The 19,992-nt window shown below is 37.4% G+C and overlaps 1 protein-coding gene across 3 annotated transcripts in view; it reads right to left on the minus strand.

The window, feature by feature from the left end:
- The window catches only part of TNK2 (tyrosine kinase non receptor 2), a 1,226,346-nt gene that overhangs the window by 669,361 nt on the left and 536,993 nt on the right, over positions 1 to 19,992 (minus strand). For all 3 annotated transcript variants that reach the window (XM_044070286.1, XM_044070284.1, XM_044070285.1), the window contains exon 7: positions 491 to 617. In XM_044070286.1, the coding sequence (XP_043926221.1) occupies positions 491 to 617 (127 nt within the window). The remainder of the gene's footprint in view (positions 1 to 490; positions 618 to 19,992) is intronic.

Raw genomic sequence — 19,992 nt, forward strand, 5'->3', positions numbered from 1 at the left:
AGAAAGGTTAAGTGAGATTCAGAACCTTCAGAGATACGTTTTCCACATTGTTCACTGCCTTTCCCAGAAACACTTACTTCATTGCATATTATAAACAGTAATGGCTAAAGAAACTGAGATGAATTTAGATTGCTCTCCTAACTTACGGTTCAAGTTTTAGACTTACTTTAATTTTTAATTTGTAAACTACAGCACACCACTGGTCCAGCTAGACCATTTTCAGTATTAGAGCAGGACAGGATACAAACTGCAATCTGACTTCACTACATGAATACAGAGAATGGTGCTACAAAATTGCAGTTCCACAGCATCTAGTTAAAGCAAATCTGCCATCCTACCCAGTACTGTGAATGTGCCCAGTTAGGGCAGCTGAGCTTCATACTGCATCCAGTTACTTATGCTGCCTACTCAAGTTAAAACATAGGTTTGATATAGTTGCCTCTAGAACAATTATACACAGAATAAGCTAAATTACATCATATGAAAATACCTGGCTACCATTCAGGCCAACCCAGGGTTCCTGCCCGCAGGTGAACATCTCCCAAAGTGTTACTCCAAACATCCAGGTATCACTGGCATGGGAAAACGTGCGAGTCTTCAGGCTCTCTGGGGCACACCTGGGGTAAGAACAATAACAGATAAGCATGAGTGCAGTATTTACTTATTTATTTATTTGACAATTGTTGACCGGGAATGTCTGATTGAGCTTGCACCTCTTTTCAGCAGGGGTCCGGGGAGAAAAGCTCCACAAAGTATTACATACACCATAAAATGTTTACAAACAGTACAATATACATGAGGTAATGTAAGCATGCATTATAATGCTTGGATTCCCAGTTGTAGCATGAGGGTTTAAAAGGTGTTATTTACAAAAAAGGCAATAAAATATGTTAAAGTCATTCATATATCTCCAACACATAAGAAATTCCCCATTTAGAGGGGAAGAAGTGACAATTAAATCAGAGTTTAAGTTAATAGTACAGAAAGTACTGTACATCAAATCTTAGTTCTTACAGGCAACAGCATGTACGCCAGTAATCAGAAGCAGAGGGGAAGTTGGCAGAGCAGGTGATAGAAAAAGGGTAATTCCTTTCCCTTACTCAGATTTATAATTAATTAATCTGCTACATATTTCTATCACTGCCAAAACTGAGCAGAGCTGAAAAAATAATAAAATTAAGAAATGGTATTGACATATTTGATTATCTCCTTCACTGGTCGCTGCACACAGTTGGCTACTTTTAGTCTTTTAAACAAAACTGCATGTGCACTCGCTACCTGTTTTCAGGCAGACAGACCTAGCACACTAGATGGTGGTGCCTGCACTATAAGAAGCAAACAGCAGCAGAAAGGACACATCAGGCTAAATTATCTTCAGATAATTTACAACAGCAGCAAAAATCAGAAGGGCATGCATATAAGCACTATGTCACAAGGTTAAAAACGGTATTACAGTAACAGACTACTTAATTATCTACAACAATTTACATTCACTAGAAAGGTCAACAGAGAAAGAACCAGCAAAAGGGACACTGTTATAAACTGCAGTTATATGGCTAAGTCATTAAAAATGAAACTACTGGACCAAAAGCATGGCACTCTGAAAGTCTCTTACAACTGAATATAGCCTAGCCATGGGTGCTATGATTTTGACTTTGGTACATTTAGTTAATGGAGATGAGGTGGCTTCAGGACCCTAAAGTAGAGATTAGGGTATTTTACTTGTTTTTATTTTATCTTTGGGATTCTGCAGTTTCAATGTGGCAGTTTTAGTCTTCTGAAGCCGGAGTATATCAGTTTCTGTTTTAAGTGATTCCACCAATAAGGGTATAGTGACCTTGTGAGTCACTGTGATTTGGTATAACCTCATATAAGAAACAGTCCTTCAGGCTGGTGCTTCTTCTGGTATGGCCTAGAGCAAAACCTCTACATGACGTCTGCTGGCAAGTAAACAAGTAAGACAGGATATAACACTAACTGCTACACTGTTTAAAACAATAAAAAAATAAATGACTACATGTCAAGTTCTAAAAAAAATGTTTGAATTACTATATAATCAACATTTAAAACAAGTACCACCATGGGACAGGGTAAATGCCCTTGCTGTCCAAATGACTTCACCCTTGTAAATCTACTAATAAGATAAAAACCATGTTCAATAATTATCTGTCTTTAGAAAATGACTATGACTGAATCCCAAGCAGGCTGTAAAAAATTCTAGGTAATGGACAGTTAGAGGATTCCTTATAATGTGGCAGTCTCAAAGCCTAATCTAACCCTAGACAGGCCATGAAGCTTGCAATGTTTGGTAAATGTCTGTGTTGTAGATTTTAGAAACTATTAGGTGTAAATGTTCCTGAACTAAGCAGTAAAAACCTTTGCAATTTGACAGTATGCTCAAATACTGTGTTGCTGCATTTCTTAGCACAGAGGAGAAAAAAACAAGCAAAACCAACAGACTGCTTACCATACAGCCCCCTTTTAGACTCTTATGAAGGGCAGACAAGAAATACAAACAACTCATTAGACTTCTCAACATCTTTTAATTCATCCAAGTAAGACAACATGACCATTTTATGTGACCAACAAATGTTCTCTTTCACACTCTGATAAAATGAAACTTTGAATTCAGAGGGTTGTAAATCGAACTTTTCCTTTTTGAGAGACAACCATTAGCTGCTGAATGTCTAGAAAGATTTGCTGTCTCTTACCTGAAAAAGTGATGGAGAGTTTTACTAAATTAGGCTGTCATATAGAAAAAGGTAAAAATAAAAGCTTAAGATCAATGGACAGGTCAATATGGGAGTCAGACATGCAGTAAACACTCCTGGAGCAATACAAAGGCCAAATGGGAAGGAGATAAAATGAAAATGCTGATTCCCCGCCTAAAGTTCCAGATCAGGACAGTTAATGTGCGTCATCAATGTCTAGGCTAAACATTGATTACTAAATGTAGAAGACAAAGAAAAATAATGTAACGCTGATTGCCTGAACTTCTTCTGTACTTTTATACAGGACTTGAGTATGTCTCCACATAACATCTTTTAATGATATCAGAAAGAAGACGTTTTCGCCTTCGCTATGCAAAAGCTTCATCAGAACAACACAGTAAAATTTCAAGCGCCACTTTTAAAACAGTAAAATCGTGATGTCATTTCCCTAGAAACAATGTTGCCAAGATGGGTCATACAGAAAGGTGTCGCTCCAAAACAACTATTGAAAAATACAATTTCTTCAAGTTAGGAATACATAGTTTCCAATAAAACCATAACATTAAAAACCTCATAATAAATAATGGAGGTCAAAGTAGACATAAAAAATCATCACAATAAACATGAAAAAGAGTTCAACATTAACCATAAGTTTGTAATGAATCGTTTCATCTCTTATAGCTTTTATATCTAAGTATCGAAGAAATGTTTCAAGACTCATTCAGGCCGGGGTGTGAGTAAGCATCCACTCCAATTTGCCACTCCAATTCCCTAGTCTCTAAAAACAGAGACTGAGGGCCACCCCTGGGGCCCATAGTAACATGTTCGATCCCCATAAATTCAAAACTGTGCCCCATATTGTTAAGGATGTGTTTAGATAAAGCATTGTCGTTTTTTTTGTTTTTTATGGCATAACAATGCTGGTAAATGCGGTCACTAAACCTTCGGTCGGTTTTCCCTATGTAAAAACAAGGGCAACAGACGCAAAAGGCAGCATAAACAATTGACTTAGTGTTACAATTGATTTTTGAATGGATAGTATATTTCCTGTTCCTGATTGTAAAGGAGCTGCCCGATCTTAAGTATTTACATCTTTTGCAGAACCCACAGGGAGCATTACCAACCTGTCTAGTGAACTGCACTGATGGAACAGTTCGTTGAAGCAGTTCCTTCAAGCTTTTCCCCTTCCTATAAACAATAGAGGGGTATGGACCTAGTTTTTGAAGTAGTGTAGAGTTGTTGTGAATGAAATACCAGTTCTTTTTAATAATGGCCCAAATAGTACCAACTTCTTTACAAAAAGTTAATACAAAACTAGTGTGAAATTCCTTGGGAGGAGAAGTAATAGTGGCATCTGTATTGTCCGCCAGTGAGCCATCCAATGCATCAATACCTGATGTATGCCTGAAGGTGGTTAATTCGTGAACATTATTAAGTAATAAAGGTTTATAAAAACCAGTATCTCTTTTCATGGTAACCTCCACTATAAGCTCATCAATCATCAAGGGGGGGTAACCCGTTAGAAAACAAATCTTTTAAAAAAGTGCATTCAAGTTCAAAAGCTTCTTGTGTACTACACATACGCACAGCTCTTACCAATTGTCCCTTGACAATTGATCTTTTTTGTTTGGGCGGGTGATTGCTGGAATAGTGTAAAAAGGCATTACAGTAGGTTGGTTTCCTATGAAGGCAAGATAGGAAACAATTGTTAAAGTCCTTCACTAGCCTAACGTCTAAATACTCAATTTCAGTTGTTAAAAACTGATGGGTAAATTTTAAAAAAGTAGAAGAACCATTCATGAGTTGAATCAAATCAACTACATCCTTTTCATTACCATCGACCAGAATGAACACGTCGTCTAAAAAGCGCGTGTAGTATTTTACCATATTCTTGAATTTTGGATTAACCCTAAAGAATTCTTTCTCCCAGTAAGCGACAACCAAGTTGGCCACACTCCCGCCACAGGGAGACCCCATGGCGATGCCCTGTTTTTGTAAATAATACTGGTTGTCGAACAGGAAGAAGTTGCAGGATAAGGTGATCTCCAGTAATTGGGTGACAATAGATATTTCTTCCTTGGTGGCCCCAAGGCTCACTAACATCAATTCGACCCATTCCACCGCTTCCAAATGCGGTATAGACGTATAAATCGACCACGTCTATTGTTAAAAAATTAAGGGATGGGTCAAAACCGATGTTGTTTATAGCTTCCAAAAAAGACCAAGAGTCCTTACATATTTCTGGGATACCTCTTAGGTATTTTGAAAGGATCGCATCAATGACCCTTGAGGAAGGGTGTGTGATTGCGCATCTACCATCAACCAAGGCCCGTAATGGTGGATTCACAAGATCTTTGTGAATTTTAGGGATACCAAACATCACGGGCACTTTGGGATATGAGATGTTAATGAAATTGAACGTGTCAATGTCAATCAAGCCATCAATGAATAGATCCCTGAAGTATCCACTGATTTTCTTGTAAGACCTCACCATCTCATTCAAAGAAGAACATTTATATGCTTCTGAATCTAGTACTACATGCATTCTCCTATTATAGTCACAGATGTCAAAAATGACCAAGCCCCCACCTTTATCAGGTTTCATGACCCTTACAGGTAACCCACTCAGGTGGTTCAAAGCCATTTTTTGATCGTAAGAAATATTGCTCTGGTAATCGAGCCATTTTGCACTATGAAACAAATGTCTAAGATCTAATTCACATACATTTTCAAAAGTGCTCAAAGAAGGGTGCAATGGGGGGTTAAAGGTACTAAGCAGTTTAAACATTGGTCGCTCACTATGTACATCATTGTTGAACAATAGTTTTAAATTCAATTTACGTACATAACATTTAAGGTCGATCAATGTTCTAGCTAAACTAGGCTTTTGGTCTGGGACGAAGGAAAAACCCCTAGATAGTAGTTCAACCAGTTCTTGGTCAACACAAATACTTGAAAAATTATAGACTTTAAAGTCACCTTTTTTATTTAATAAGATGGTAGGTTTTTTCCGGTCTGTTGATGGACCTTCTTCCCAGACATTAGGAGAAGTTAATTGTTGAGGTTCTACCATTGTTGGGGTCTGTTGTTCCTTCCCCCTAAAAAAGGTCTCTGCTGGGTTTTATTGTGGAAGTTATTTTGGTAGTTCTGGTTATTAGCCTTAATCCTGCTGCTTCTCCTTAATCCTTGGTTCGAAGTACCAGGGTCCCCATCACCTTGATGGTCATTTTCCACATTTTCGTCGATGGGGGCCATGGCAGTCGTGTCAACACTACGGTTCATACCATCATTCTGATTGTTGTTATTAAACTTATTCTTAACAAGGTTAGGGTATGCGGTACCCTGCTGGTAGGCTTTCCTATCCCTCACTTGAACTTATGATCAAGCACTACAACACCCATATAAGGAACCTCCTAATAGAAACTGAGGAACTTGACAATATCATAAAGATTGACGTGAATTTTTTACGCTATAAGTATGATTACCAACGCATCTTCTCCAGTATAGATGCGCTTATTGTTAAGTTGAAATTCAACAAGTCGAAAAAACTAGTGAGGGATAGGAAAGCCTACCAGCAGGGTACCGCTTACCCTAACCTTGTTAAGAATAAGTTTAATAACAACAATCAGAATGATGGTATGAACCGTAGTGTTGACACGACTGCCATGGCCCCCATCGACGAAAATGTGGAAAATGACCATCAAGGTGATGGGGACCCTGGTACTTCGAACCAAGGATTAAGGAGAAGCAGCAGGATTAAGGCTAATAACCAGAACTACTAAAATAACTTCCACAATAAAACCCAGCAGAGACCTTTTTTAGGGGGAAGGAACAACAGACCCCAACAACGGTAGAACCTCAACAATTAACTTCTCCTAATGTCTGGGAAGAAGGTCCTTCAACAGACCGGAAAAAACCTACCATCTTATTAAATAAAAAAGGTGACTTTAAATTCTATAATTTTTCAAGTATTTGTGTCGACCAAGAACTGGTTGAACTACTATCTAGGGGTTTTTCCTTCGTCCCAGACCAAAAGCCTAGTTTAGCTAGAACATTGATCGACCTTAAATGTTATGTACGTAAATTGAATTTAAAACTATTGTTCAACAATGATGTACATAGTGAGCGACCAATGTTTAAACTGCTTAGTACCTTTAACCCCCCATTGCACCCTTCTTTGAGCACTTTTGAAAATGTATGTGAATTAGATCTTAGACATTTGTTTCATAGTGCAAAATGGCTCGATTACCAGAGCAATATTTCTTACGATCAAAAAATGGCTTTGAAGCACCTGAGTGGGTTACCTGTAAGGGTCATGAAACCTGATAAAGGTGGGGGCTTGGTCAATTTTGACATCTGTGACTATAATAGGAGAACGCATGTAGTACTAGATTCAGAAGCATATAAATGTTCTTCTTTGAATGAGATGGTGGGGTCTTACAAGAAAATCAGTGGATACTTCAGGGATCTATTCATTGATGGCTTGATTGACATTGACACGTTCAATTTCATTAACATCTCATATCCCAAACTGCCCGTGATGTTTGGTATTCCTAAAATTCACAAAGATCTTGTGAATCCACCATTACGGGCCTTGGTTGATGGTAGATGCGCAATCACACACCCTTCCTCAAGGGTCATTGATGCGATCCTTTCAAAATACCTAAGAGGTATCCCAGAAATATGTAAGGACTCTTGGTCTTTTGGAAGCTATAAACAACATCGGTTTTGACCCATCCCTTAATTTTTTAACAATAGACGTGGTCGATTTATACACGTCTATACCGCATTTGGAAGCGGTGGAATGGGTCGAACTGATGTTAGTGAGCCTTGGGGCCACCAAGGAAGAAATATCTATTGTCACCCAATTACTGGAGATCACCTTATCCTGCAACTTCTTCCTGTTCGACAACCAGCATTATTTACAAAAACAGGGCATCGCCATGGGGTCTCCCTGTGGCGGGAGTGTGGCCAACTTGGTTGTCGCTTACTGGGAGAAAGAATTCTTTAGGGTTAATCCAAAATTCAAGAATATGGTAAAATACTACACGCGCTTTTTAGACGACGTGTTCATTCTGGTCGATGGTAATGAAAAGGATGTAGTTGATTTGATTAAACTTATGAATGGTTCTTCTACTTTTTTAAAATTTACCCATCAGTTTTCAACAACTGAAATTGAGTATTTAGACGTTAGGCTAGTGAAGGACTTTGTTAACAACTGTTTCCTATCTTGCATTCATAGGAAACCAACCTACTGTAATGCCTTTTTACACTATTCCAGCAATCACCCGCCCAAACAAAAAAGATCAATTGTCAAGGGACAATTGGTAAGAGATGTGCGTATGTGTAGTACACAAGAAGCTTTTGAACTTGAGTGCACTTTTTTAAAAGATTTGTTTTCTAATAGGGGTTACCCCCCCTTGATGATTGACGAGCTTATAGTGGAGGTTACCATGAAAAGAGATACTGGTTTTTATAAACCTTTATTACTTAATAATGTTCATGAATTAACCACCTTCAGGCATACATCAGGTATTGATGCATTGGATGGCTCACTGGCGGACAATACAGATGCCACTATTACTTCTCCTCCCAAGGAATTTCACACTAGTTTTGTATTAACTTTTTGTAAAGAAGTTGGTACTATTTGGGCCATTATTAAAAAGAACTGGTATTTCATTCACAACAATTCTACACTACTTCAAAAACTAGGTCCATACCCCTCTATTGTTTATAGGAAGGGGAAAAGCTTGAAGGAACTGCTTCAACGAACTGTTCCATTAGTGCAGTTCACTAGACAGGTTGGTAATGCTCCCTGTGGGTTCTGCAAAAGATGTAAATACTTAAGATCGGGCAGCTCCTTTACAATCAGGAACAGGAAATATACTATCCATTCAAAAATCAATTGTAACACTAAGTCAATTGTTTATGCTGCCTTTTGCGTCTGTTGCCCTTGTTTTTACATAGGGAAAACCGACCGAAGGTTTAGTGACCGCATTTACCAGCATTGTTATGCCATAAAAAACAAAAAAACCGACAATGCTTTATCTAAACACATCCTTAACAATATGGGGCACAGTTTTGAATTTATGGGGATCGAACATGTTACTATGGGCCCCAGGGGTGGCCCTCAGTCTCTGTTTTTAGAGACTAGGGAATTGGAGTGGCAAATTGGGGTGGATGCTTACTCACACCCTGGCCTGAATGAGTCTTGTAACATTTCTTCGATACTTAGATATAAAAGCTATAAGAGATGAAACGATTCATTACAAACTTATGGTTAATGTTGAACTCTTTTTCATGTTTATTGTGATGATTTTTTATGTCTACTTTGACCTCCATTATTTATTATGAGGTTTTTAATGTTATGGTTTTATTGGAAACTATGTATTCCTAACTTGAAGAAATTGTATTTTTCAATAGTTGTTTTGGAGCGTACACCTTTCTGTATGACCCATCTTGGCAACATTGTTTCTAGGGAAATGACATCACGATTTTACTGTTTTAAAAGTGGCGCTTGAAATTTTACTGTGTTGTTCTGATGAAGCTTTTGCATAGCGAAGGCGAAAACGTCTTGTCCTAAATAAAGAGCGTTAATCATTATTGGTGTTCCTTGGCTCGAGGGTATTGGCTTGTGGTTGTGACTGTTTTTTCCTTTACTCGTTTTCAATAGTATGTCGGTCGAAGACTCTGAGAGTCCAAGGACACCTAACTTGTTTGGTTCCGACGAAGTGCATCAAACTGATGAACCTCTTAATCTTCAAACTTTACTTACCTCGTTTAACGAGCGTTTGGAGCGTCTCAACAAACGGTTGGACGCTATAGAAACGAAAAGTGCGCCGTTGAACCAAGGGGATCAAGCTAATGTGATGTGTGCTCAACTCCCTAACAACTTTATTCTTTTGTCTAGTAATCCTCTGGGCGACCCAGGTTTTGACATCACGAATGCAACTATACCAGCCGGTCAAGTGTTGTTTAACGGCCGTAGCTGTTTGTCGACTGGTGCTCAGCCTACCTTGCAGAGGGTGGATTACTCACGAGGTGGTTCTACAAATGGAACTCATGGTCCGGGACCTATGGGCGATTTAAATACGCCCCGCTTGACTGGATCAAATGTTGATGCTCGGCAGCAACCGCCTGAGGCCCCTACAGTCGTTAATAACTGTGGATTAACTGGTGTTCCATCCTTTTCGGACTGGGCAGGCAATATTGAGTGTTTTGGATTTGGTATGTTACCGGCTGGTGGTCCCTCGCCCCATGTTTCGGACACAGGTAATCCTAACGACAATATCTCTGAGAAATTAAAAATACTGGACAGTAAGATGCTAAGAATTAAAAAGTTACAGTTGGAGGTGGCCTACTTTCAGCAATGTTTGGCTGAAAAAATCATACCGAAAGGTTTAAGGAGTTCTTTTTCCCCCACTACCTTACTTTGTGACCCAGTATTTTTTGATGACTTGTTGAATTTATTTAATCGCCAAGGCTCAGAGTTGCTTGAACTTATGATCAAGCACTACAACACCCATATAAGGAACCTCCTAATAGAAACTGAGGAACTTGACAATATCATAAAGATTGACGTGAATTTTTTACGCTATAAGTATGATTACCAACGCATCTTCTCCAGTATAGATGCGCTTATTGTTAAGTTGAAATTCAACAAGTCGAAAAACTAGTGAGGGATAGGAAAGCCTACCAGCAGGGTATCGCTTACCCTAACCTTGTTAAGAATAAGTTTAATAACAACAATCAGAATGATGGTATGAACCGTAGTGTTGACACGACTGCCATGGCCCCCATCGACGAAAATGTGGAAAATGACCATCAAGGTGATGGGGACCCTGGTACTTCGAACCAAGGATTAAGGAGAAGTAGCAGGATTAAGGCTAATAACCAGAACTACCAAAATAACTTCCATAATAAAACCCAGCAGAGACCTTTTTTAGGGGGAAGGAACAACAGACCCCAACAACGGTAGAACCTCAACAATTAACTTCTCCTAATGTCTGGGAAGAAGGTCCATCAACAGACCGGAAAAAACCTACCATCTTATTAAATAAAAAAGGTGACTTTAAAGTCTATAATTTTTCAAGTATTCGTGTCGACCAAGAACTGGTTGAACTACTATCTAGGGGTTTCTCCTTCGTCCCAGACCAAAAGCCTAGTTTAGCTAGAACATTGATCGACCTTAAATGTTATGTACGTAAATTGAATTTAAAACTATTGTTTAACAATGATGTACATAGTGAGCGACCAATGTTTAAACTGCTTAGTACCTTTAACCCCCCATTGCACCCTTCTTTGAGCACTTTTGAAAATGTATGTGAATTAGATCTTAGACATTTGTTTCATAGTGCAAAATGGCTCGACTACCAGAGCAATATTTCTTACGATCAAAAAATGGCTTTGAACCACCTGAGTGGGTTACCTGTAAGGGTCATGAAACCTGATAAAGGTGGGGGCTTGGTCATTTTTGACATCTGTGACTATAATAGGAGAATGCATGCAGTACTAGATTCAGAAGCATATAAATGTTCTTCTTTGAATGAGATGGTGGGGTCTTACAAGAAAATCAGTGGATACTTTAGGGATCTATTCATTGATGGCTTGATTGACATTGACACGTTCAATTTCATTAACATCTCATATCCCAAAGTGCCCGTGATGTTTGGTATTCCTAAAATTCACAAAGATCTTGTGAATCCACCATTACGGGCCTTGGTTGATGGTAGATGCGCAATCACACACCCGTCCTCAAGGGTCATTGATGCGATCCTTTCAAAATACCTAAGAGGTATCCCAGAAATATGTAAGGACTCTTGGTCTTTTTTGGAAGCTATAAACAACATCGGTTTTGACCCATCCCTTAATTTTTTAACAATAGACGTGGTCGATTTATACACGTCTATACCGCATTTGGAAGCGGTGGAATGGGTCGAACTGATGTTAGTGAGCCTTGGGGCCACCAAGGAAGAAATATCTATTGTCACCCAATTACTGGAGATCACCTTATCCTGCAACTTCTTCCTGTTCGACAACCAGTATTATTTACAAAAACAGGGCATCGCCATGGGGTCTCCCTGTGGCGGGAGTGTGGCCAACTTGGTTGTCGCTTACTGGGAGAAAGAATTCTTTAGGGTTAATCCAAAATTCAAGAATATGGTAAAATACTACACGCGCTTTTTAGACGACGTGTTCATTCTGGTCGATGGTAATGAAAAGGATGTAGTTGATTTGATTAAACTTATGAATGGTTCTTCTACTTTTTTAAAATTTACCCATCAGTTTTCAACAACTGAAATTGAGTATTTAGACGTTAGGCTAGTGAAGGACTTTGTTAACAACTGTTTCCTATCTTGCATTCATAGGAAACCAACCTACTGTAATGCCTTTTTACACTATTCCAGCAATCACCCGCCCAAACAAAAAAGATCAATTGTCAAGGGACAATTGGTAAGAGCTGTGCGTATGTGTAGTACACAAGAAGCTTTTGAACTTGAGTGCACTTTTTTAAAGATTTGTTTTCTAACAGGGGTTAAACCCCCTTGATGATTGACGAGCTTATAGTGGAGGTTACCATGAAAAGAGATACTGTTTTTTATAAACCTTTATTACTTAATAATGTTCACGAATTAACCACCTTCAGGCATACATCAGGTACTGATGCATTGGATGGCTCACTGGCGGACAATACAGATGCCACTATTACTTCTCCTCCCAAGGAATTTCACACTAGTTTTGTATTAACTTTTTGTAAAGAAGTTGGTACTATTTGGGCCATTATTAAAAAGAACTGGTATTTCATTCACAACAATTCTACACTACTTCAAAAACTAGGTCCATACCCCTCTATTGTTTATAGGAAGGGGAAAAGCTTGAAGGAACTGCTTCAACGAACTGTTCCATCAGTGCAGTTCACTAGACAGGTTGGTAATGCTCCCTGTGGGTTCTGCAAAAGATGTAAATACTTAAGATCGGGCAGCTCCTTTACAATCAGGAACAGGAAATATACTATCCATTCAAAAATCAATTGTAACACTAAGTCAATTGTTTATGCTGCCTTTTGCGTCTGTTGCCCTTGTTTTTACATAGGGAAAACCGACCGAAGGTTTAGTGACCGCATTTACCAGCATTGTTATGCCATAAAAAACAAAAAAACTGACAATGCTTTATCTAAACACATCCTTAACAATATGGGGCACAGTTTTGAATTTATGGGGATCGAACATGTTACTATGGGCCCCAGGGGTGGCCCTCAGTCTCTGTTTTTAGAGACTAGGGAATTGGAGTGGCAAATTGGGGTGGATGCTTACTCACACCCCGGCCTGAATGAGTCTTGTAACATTTCTTCGATACTTAGATATAAAAGCTATAAGAGATGAAACGACTCATTACAAACTTATGGTTAATGTTGAACTCTTTTTCATGTTTATTGTGATGATTTTTTATGTCTATTTTGACTTCCATTATTTATTATGAGGTTTTTAATGTTATGGTTTTATTGGAAACTATGTATTCCTAACTTGAAGAAATTGTATTTTTCAATAGTTGTTTTGGAGCGTACACCTTTCTGTATGACCCATCTTGGCAACATTGTTTCTAGGGAAATTACATCACGATTTTACTGTTTTAAAAGTGGCGCTTGAAATTTTACTGTGTTGTTCTGATGAAGCTTTTGCATAGCGAAGGCGAAAACGTCTTGTCCTAAATAAAGAGCGTTAAAATCATTATTGGTGTTCCTTGGCTCGAGGGTATTGGCTTGTGGTTGCGACTGTTTTTTCCTTTACTCGTTTTCAATAGTATATCAGAAAGAACATGATTTTTTTAAACAAAAACTCAATCATCACTTATGATATAGGCAATCATGCATTTATATAAATGAAAACAAATCATACTGACATATTAACATACTATATGGCATATAAACATACTGACATACAGTTGCTAACATTACACATCACATATAACTTCTATACAGTCATTTTCAATTGACCATTATATATCTCATTCATTTCCTGCCTTCTCTAAAACCTCATTCTTCCTCCAAAACATTATTGTGCATGTATTGTTCCCACAATTTTCGTTGTTTCTATGTCATTTGCTCCTACCCTTTTCTAAAGATCCCACTTCCCGTTCTTTTATCTCTGTTACTGTATTCACTACTTTTAATACAGTTGGTTTAGATTTTGATTTTCATTTTCTAGCAATTGCTTTTTTGGCAGCCAGAATTAAACTCAGCAAGGCATTACTATGTCTAAGCAGTTCAGCTCCTGTATCACAGCTCAAAAGAAATAATTTCCTTAGTTACAACAGTTTGTTCACACAATATATCTTGGAGTTAGTCTGCAGGGAATTTTTAAAGTTTGCCAAATCATTAAACTCGCCAAAAATATGTTCTCAATTACCTCTCTCTTCCCCATCACACTTTCTGCAATTTACCCACTGGAAAAAAATCATTAGAATCTGCTTGGGTTATATGCAAAGACTTCCATGCAAAAATCCTACATCTTCTAGATTTTGTTGCACATTTGGGAGACATACGTATACCCTGCCATTGTTTCTTTGCACATTACTTATTCAATCTCTCTCCCCAATCCTTCTAAACTCCTCTGATTGATTTCTATAGTTATCTTGCAATATTTTTATATTCTCTACTAATTATCCATTTTTAAAAGCAGCTTCTATTCTACTTGCAACTAAAACCTCCCTTTCCATTCTATTTACTACCTCCCCCCCATAATTATTTGCTCCCGATACTTTAGCTCCTTTGCCAGTTTTCTCCAATAAATTCCAGCCCCCTTTTGCCTATTCTCTGTACATCAAACTGCAGTCATCCCCATCAGCAGTATCTTCTTTCTTCATTCCCATGTTGGCGTATTTCTTAAAAACGTTCTGCTACTTTACGAATATATTATGTATGGCTACTGTTATTCTCTTGAAGGATTTACATCCAAAATCCCAGTCTCTCCTTATTTCTTCAGCTTCTCCCCTGTTTCATCACCATCCCTTTCCACTTTTAACTACAGCTTTCTGGTTATGCTATGTATAAGAACCTTAACTGTGCATCTGTGAAATATCTCTTCAAATTAGATAATCCCAAACTAGCTTGTTCTATTGGAAGGATCAACTTTTCCCTCTTGACTCTTGCCCTCTCTCCCCAAATAAGAGTGGAAGAGTCGGAAAATCAGAATTGGGGAAAAGGGAGAGACAGAAGGTTCCAGGGAACAGGAAAGGGAAAGAGGAACTGAGCTATTGGAATGGACAAAATAAGGTATGTATGTATATGAGACTTTGAGATCCTTCCTTGGAGCCTGCCTTTCTGAACAACTATCAAGCAGAATAGTTAATGCAATGGACTAACAATGTAAATGTGAATGCAAATAATTCTAATGTAGAAGGAATATTATGTAGGTGCCTCATATGACATTGACAATGTGCCACAAGTAGGGGTGGTAGTAAATGATATGTATTATGATAATGTTTGCTTTAGAAATTACAACACATTAAATATTGTGAATCTGTCTAATTTAGGGGTGACGGAAACAGCAGAAAAAGTGCTTTTAAAAGGCATAAAGTATGTTCCCACGTTTATTCCATCACTTGCTGATCTGCTAGGTGAAGTTATGCGATTTTGTAGAAAGTTATAGTTGAAAGTTTTTTGGGGTTAAAAAGCATGAATCTGGAAAAAAAAATGTGGAAATATTAACATATGAAGAACATATGGATAATTTGTTACTTGATCTTTCAGTATATGAAAATCCGTTTGTAAAGTGCATGAAAGTTATGAGGAAGTTAATGAAAATGTTAATGTAAATGTTTCCCAAAGCTGTTTTTCTACGGGATATGGAAGATTAGAAATACCTAAGGTGCCTGCATTTAGCTCATTTATTCCACCAAAATTGTGTAAACAGATAGAAGAAATGTATGATCAATGTGCCAAAAATAGTAATGTGTGCAATCCAAGCAAAGAACAGTAGTTAGCACTTAAACTACGCAGTGCTACTGATAAATATGTTTATGCAAGCTGACAAGGGAGGGAATTGGGTTATTTTAAATAAGAAAGACTATGATAATATGGTCTTGGGATTATCTGATAAAAAAAACCTATAAAGAACTACCCTCTAGTCCAATGAAGCAATTTAATGAGGGTTTGATGGAACTGCTTACGAGAGGCGAGAGGCTTGGTTTCTTTGATGGTAGAGATGTTAAAAAATTATGCCTAAAGTGTCTTAAGGATGCAAAGTTTTTTTGTGATTCCTAAACTTCAGAAGTGCTAAACAAAACCCCCAGGAAGACCGATAGTTTCAGGGGTAGGGGCTTATTTACAGAATTTAGGCATCTTTTTGGACTCTCAATTAAAGGTTTACCTTCCAAGAATCTAATCTTACATTAAAAATATGCCGCACATATTGGAATATATGAGGCGTATACAATGGGTATCAGAATACTACTTTGTATGTGTAGATGTGAAATCTCTATATACAAACATAAAAATTGAGAAAGGTTTGGAAGCGGTTAGAAGGATGATGGGGGAGGGTCCTAGAACCTCATTTATTTGTCAGCTGTTGGAATATACCTTAACACACAACTATTTTGAGTATGAAGGAAAAATGTTTTTGCAGTTGGAAGAGACAGCAATGGGGGTGGCTTTTGCCCCCTCATATGCAATATTATTTATGTCCTATTTTGAAAATGTTATATATTCAACACAATTTATGAAGAACAACATAGTTTTATTTAAACATTTTATAGATGATCTGATATTTATGTGTAAGGGGGAAATGCATGAATTTGAGTGCTTTATGGGCACATTAAATCAGAAAACTTTTGGATTACAGTTGACTTATAGAATGAACAGAGAAAGCATGCAATTTTTGGATGCTGAATTTTACACTGATTTAGAGGGAAGTTTGCAATATAAACCTTATTATAAGGAAACAGCAGCAGAAAACTTCTTGGAAGCTAGTAGTGCACATCCCCCACATTTAATAAGATCTTTGCCTTATGGGGAATTCAGGAGAATTTCTACCAATCTTCTTCTTCTTTCGGCTTTTCCCAGTTAGGGGTTGCCGCAGCGGAACACCGGTCTGCTAATGATTGGTAGTTGATTTTTATGGTACTGAGGTGCCAGCCCGATGCCCAACCTTCAACGAAGGCATGCCCATTCACGCATGTCTTTCGAATGCCTCTCAACCACGGGGAGGACATGCAGACTCCACACAGAAGGCGCTCCAGCCGAGAATTTCTACCAATACATCTGATAAAAGTATATTGGGGAGTGAACTTGATAAGGTAAAGAGAAAATTAGGGAAGAGGGGATATGGTGAAAATACTATGCAGGCAGCCTTGAATAATCTAAGGGGAAACAAGAAGTGGAATGAGGATAATTTTGTCAGAAGATATGTTGGTCATACAAAGGAAAATAAAGAAGGGGCTATGGAAGTGGATCCCATTTTTTTTTTATGACCAAATTTTCTCCACTGACATTCAAAGTAAGAAAACTGGTGGAAAATTAGTGGCCTGTTATTAGAAGGGATGACATGGTAGGAAAGTTGTTCCCAGAAAAAGTTACTTTTTCTTATGGTCATTTTAAAAACTTAAGAGCTACTCAAATCAAAGAATGAAGATAAAAGTAGGGATAGGAATGGTGCTTTCTCATGTGGGGCCTGGAAAATATGCAATAAGATCAAAAATGTAGATGGTTGGAAGATAAATGGTAAGAAGTTTTGGATTAAAAGTGAATTTAAATGTAATTCATGTGGTGAGGTCTGCATCATTGGATGTGGATGCACACCCAAAAAGTGGTATGTGGGTCAAACAAAAAGAAAGGTAAAATTGAGAATATTGGAACTTTTGCATGATATTAGAAATAAAAGGATGGAAAGTCTGATTGCTAAGCATGTTTGGACGTCACATGGGGGAGATGTTGATAGTTTTTTCTTTAGTGTATTTGCACAACCTTTTGGGGGGTGATAACATAGGAAGTGAAGCATTCAAAAGCAGATTGGTAAAATTAGAAACAAAAATTATTATTAATCTAGGTTTTTGTATCCTAAAGGGTTGAATTTGGAAGTAAACTGGGACTTATAAGATTCATGTATAGATGAATAGACAGGAAAATAGTAAATGTTACATTAATAAACTTTAAGAGGTTAGTAGGAAAAGTGTAGTGGCATATTTAGTCATTGGTAGTGGGATGTAAGTTAAGCATTGGTAGGCACTTTAAGCATAGGACATTCAATGTAAAATGGTGAAATGGAAAAAGCAATAAGTTACTATATTAAAAATTTAAATATATTATATAAAGAAATTTTATAACTGAGATGTGTAAAATGTGTGACAACTTTATAATATGTGAGAGATGGCTTTCATATCTGTGTGAGGCACCTTTAACATTTGGGTAATTAAAGTCATTATTAAAAGGAAGTGAATGTATTTAACTAATTAGCACTGTAATTAGGGGGATATAAAATGGCTACTGAATGTAATGAGGTTATTCCTTTGATGGCTGTTGAAGCCAAGGCTTATTCTAATTTATTGAGGAGAATTCCTGTGGTGTGTTTCCTGGTTTTGGCTGGAGACTGTGGTTGTTTGTTTCCAAGACATGAAACTGTCTCAGAATGCTGCAGAAAACTGAAATGTTCTTTTCTGGTTTTATCAGGTACAAAATAATATAATCTGCAAATAAAGCCAGCTTTTATTGATTACCATACCAATTATATCCTAGAATTTCTGAGTCCATTATTTTTCTTGCAAATGGTTTTAAATACAACACACAAAATGAAAAGAGAACACCCTCACCTGGCTATTCTGTTCAAAAAGAACTTATCAGAGAGGAACCCTTTACTTTAATTTTCACCTCCGATCCCTCATATATCTTTCTAACTAACCTATTTGTCAGGGAATGCAAATGCTTGGAAAGAACAAGAAATGTGACCATTTCCTTTGTTCCTACATAGACTCCTTGTACATCTCTTCTGTTTGTCAGAATAAGAATGGAGAGATGATAAAATCAACAAGAAAAGGAGAGTAGTAATGCTGGAATTTAATTCATCCTCAAATCTTGGTGAGTTCCTGCACAAAGTGAACCCTTTTTTCAAAAAAATCTGACCAAGATGGCACTGATATCTAGCTTATTTCACTGGCAGAAGTAGGTTAAAATATAAAAAAGACAGCTGGGTGCACTAGTCCCAGGATAAAAAAGTGCCCAATCCTGGAAGGCGCAGTGGTGCCAGAATTGGAAAAAGTGATAGTGTAGAATCCTCAAGACATGAAAACATTCCTACAATGGGAAAAGGCTAGGCACAGGTGGAGGATGGCCCCCCGCTGTTGCAAAAGGCAGCACTAGTCCTCAAAAAACACAAAAACTGACAGGTCAAAAAAGAGCCATAAAGATGACAGAGTGGACTACTGAGGATAAAAAATAAATTATGTATTGTTACTATTACGCAAGCAGCCCAGAATTTTTAGACAGAAGTTATATAAAAAGATTAAGATAAAAAAAAATTAGAGGAAAGAAAAACACTTGCACAAGAAAAACTGTCAAAAGCTTTGAATGCAAATTTGTGTTCATTAATGCAACAGATTCATGAATGACATTATATAGATCGAGAAACCTTGGACCATTTGGAAAAACAAGTGACCAACAAAGTGCAAAAATATAAAGAACAGTCTTCTAGATTTTGAAAGTTATAAAAAAGAAACATGGACATAAGAAAGAAAGAGAGATCTGACATAGTATAATATTTATGTACAAAAAAGACATTTGAAGAGAAATACAAAGGCACCCAGCTATGGAAAACTTCACAATACAAAAAATAAGATCAGAAAGGGGAAACGCATTAGTAAAGTAGAAATTAAACAAACAGAAACGAAGTTATGGAAAACTTGTGAAGTGAAGGATTTAATGTAGAAATCTAATACAGGTTATATTACAGCATGATGGAACAATGTGTTCACAAAGTAGAGAGAAACAGGAGGACTGGGAGACATCTGAAGAAGAAATATGGACATGGGAAAGAAAAGAGATGTAATATGGTATTTATGCAAAGGAGAAAGCAAAACTAATCAGTACAAAAAGGCAGCACCAAAGATATTTGAAAAGAAATACAGGCAATGACATCCAGATATAAAAAAAAAAAATACAATACAAAAAATAGGAAAACAAAGGGGGGGAAAGAAGAGAGGATCAGTAATGGAAAAATTAAAGAAATAGAAATTGAAGTTAAGGATTATCTGAAAAGTAAAAGATTTAGTGTAGAAAATCCACCTCTAGTAACTT

This window comes from Protopterus annectens, chromosome 4.part1 (genome assembly GCF_019279795.1).
Source record: "Protopterus annectens isolate FY-2018-M chromosome 4.part1, PAN1.0, whole genome shotgun sequence".
NCBI lineage: Eukaryota > Metazoa > Chordata > Ceratodontiformes > Protopteridae > Protopterus > Protopterus annectens.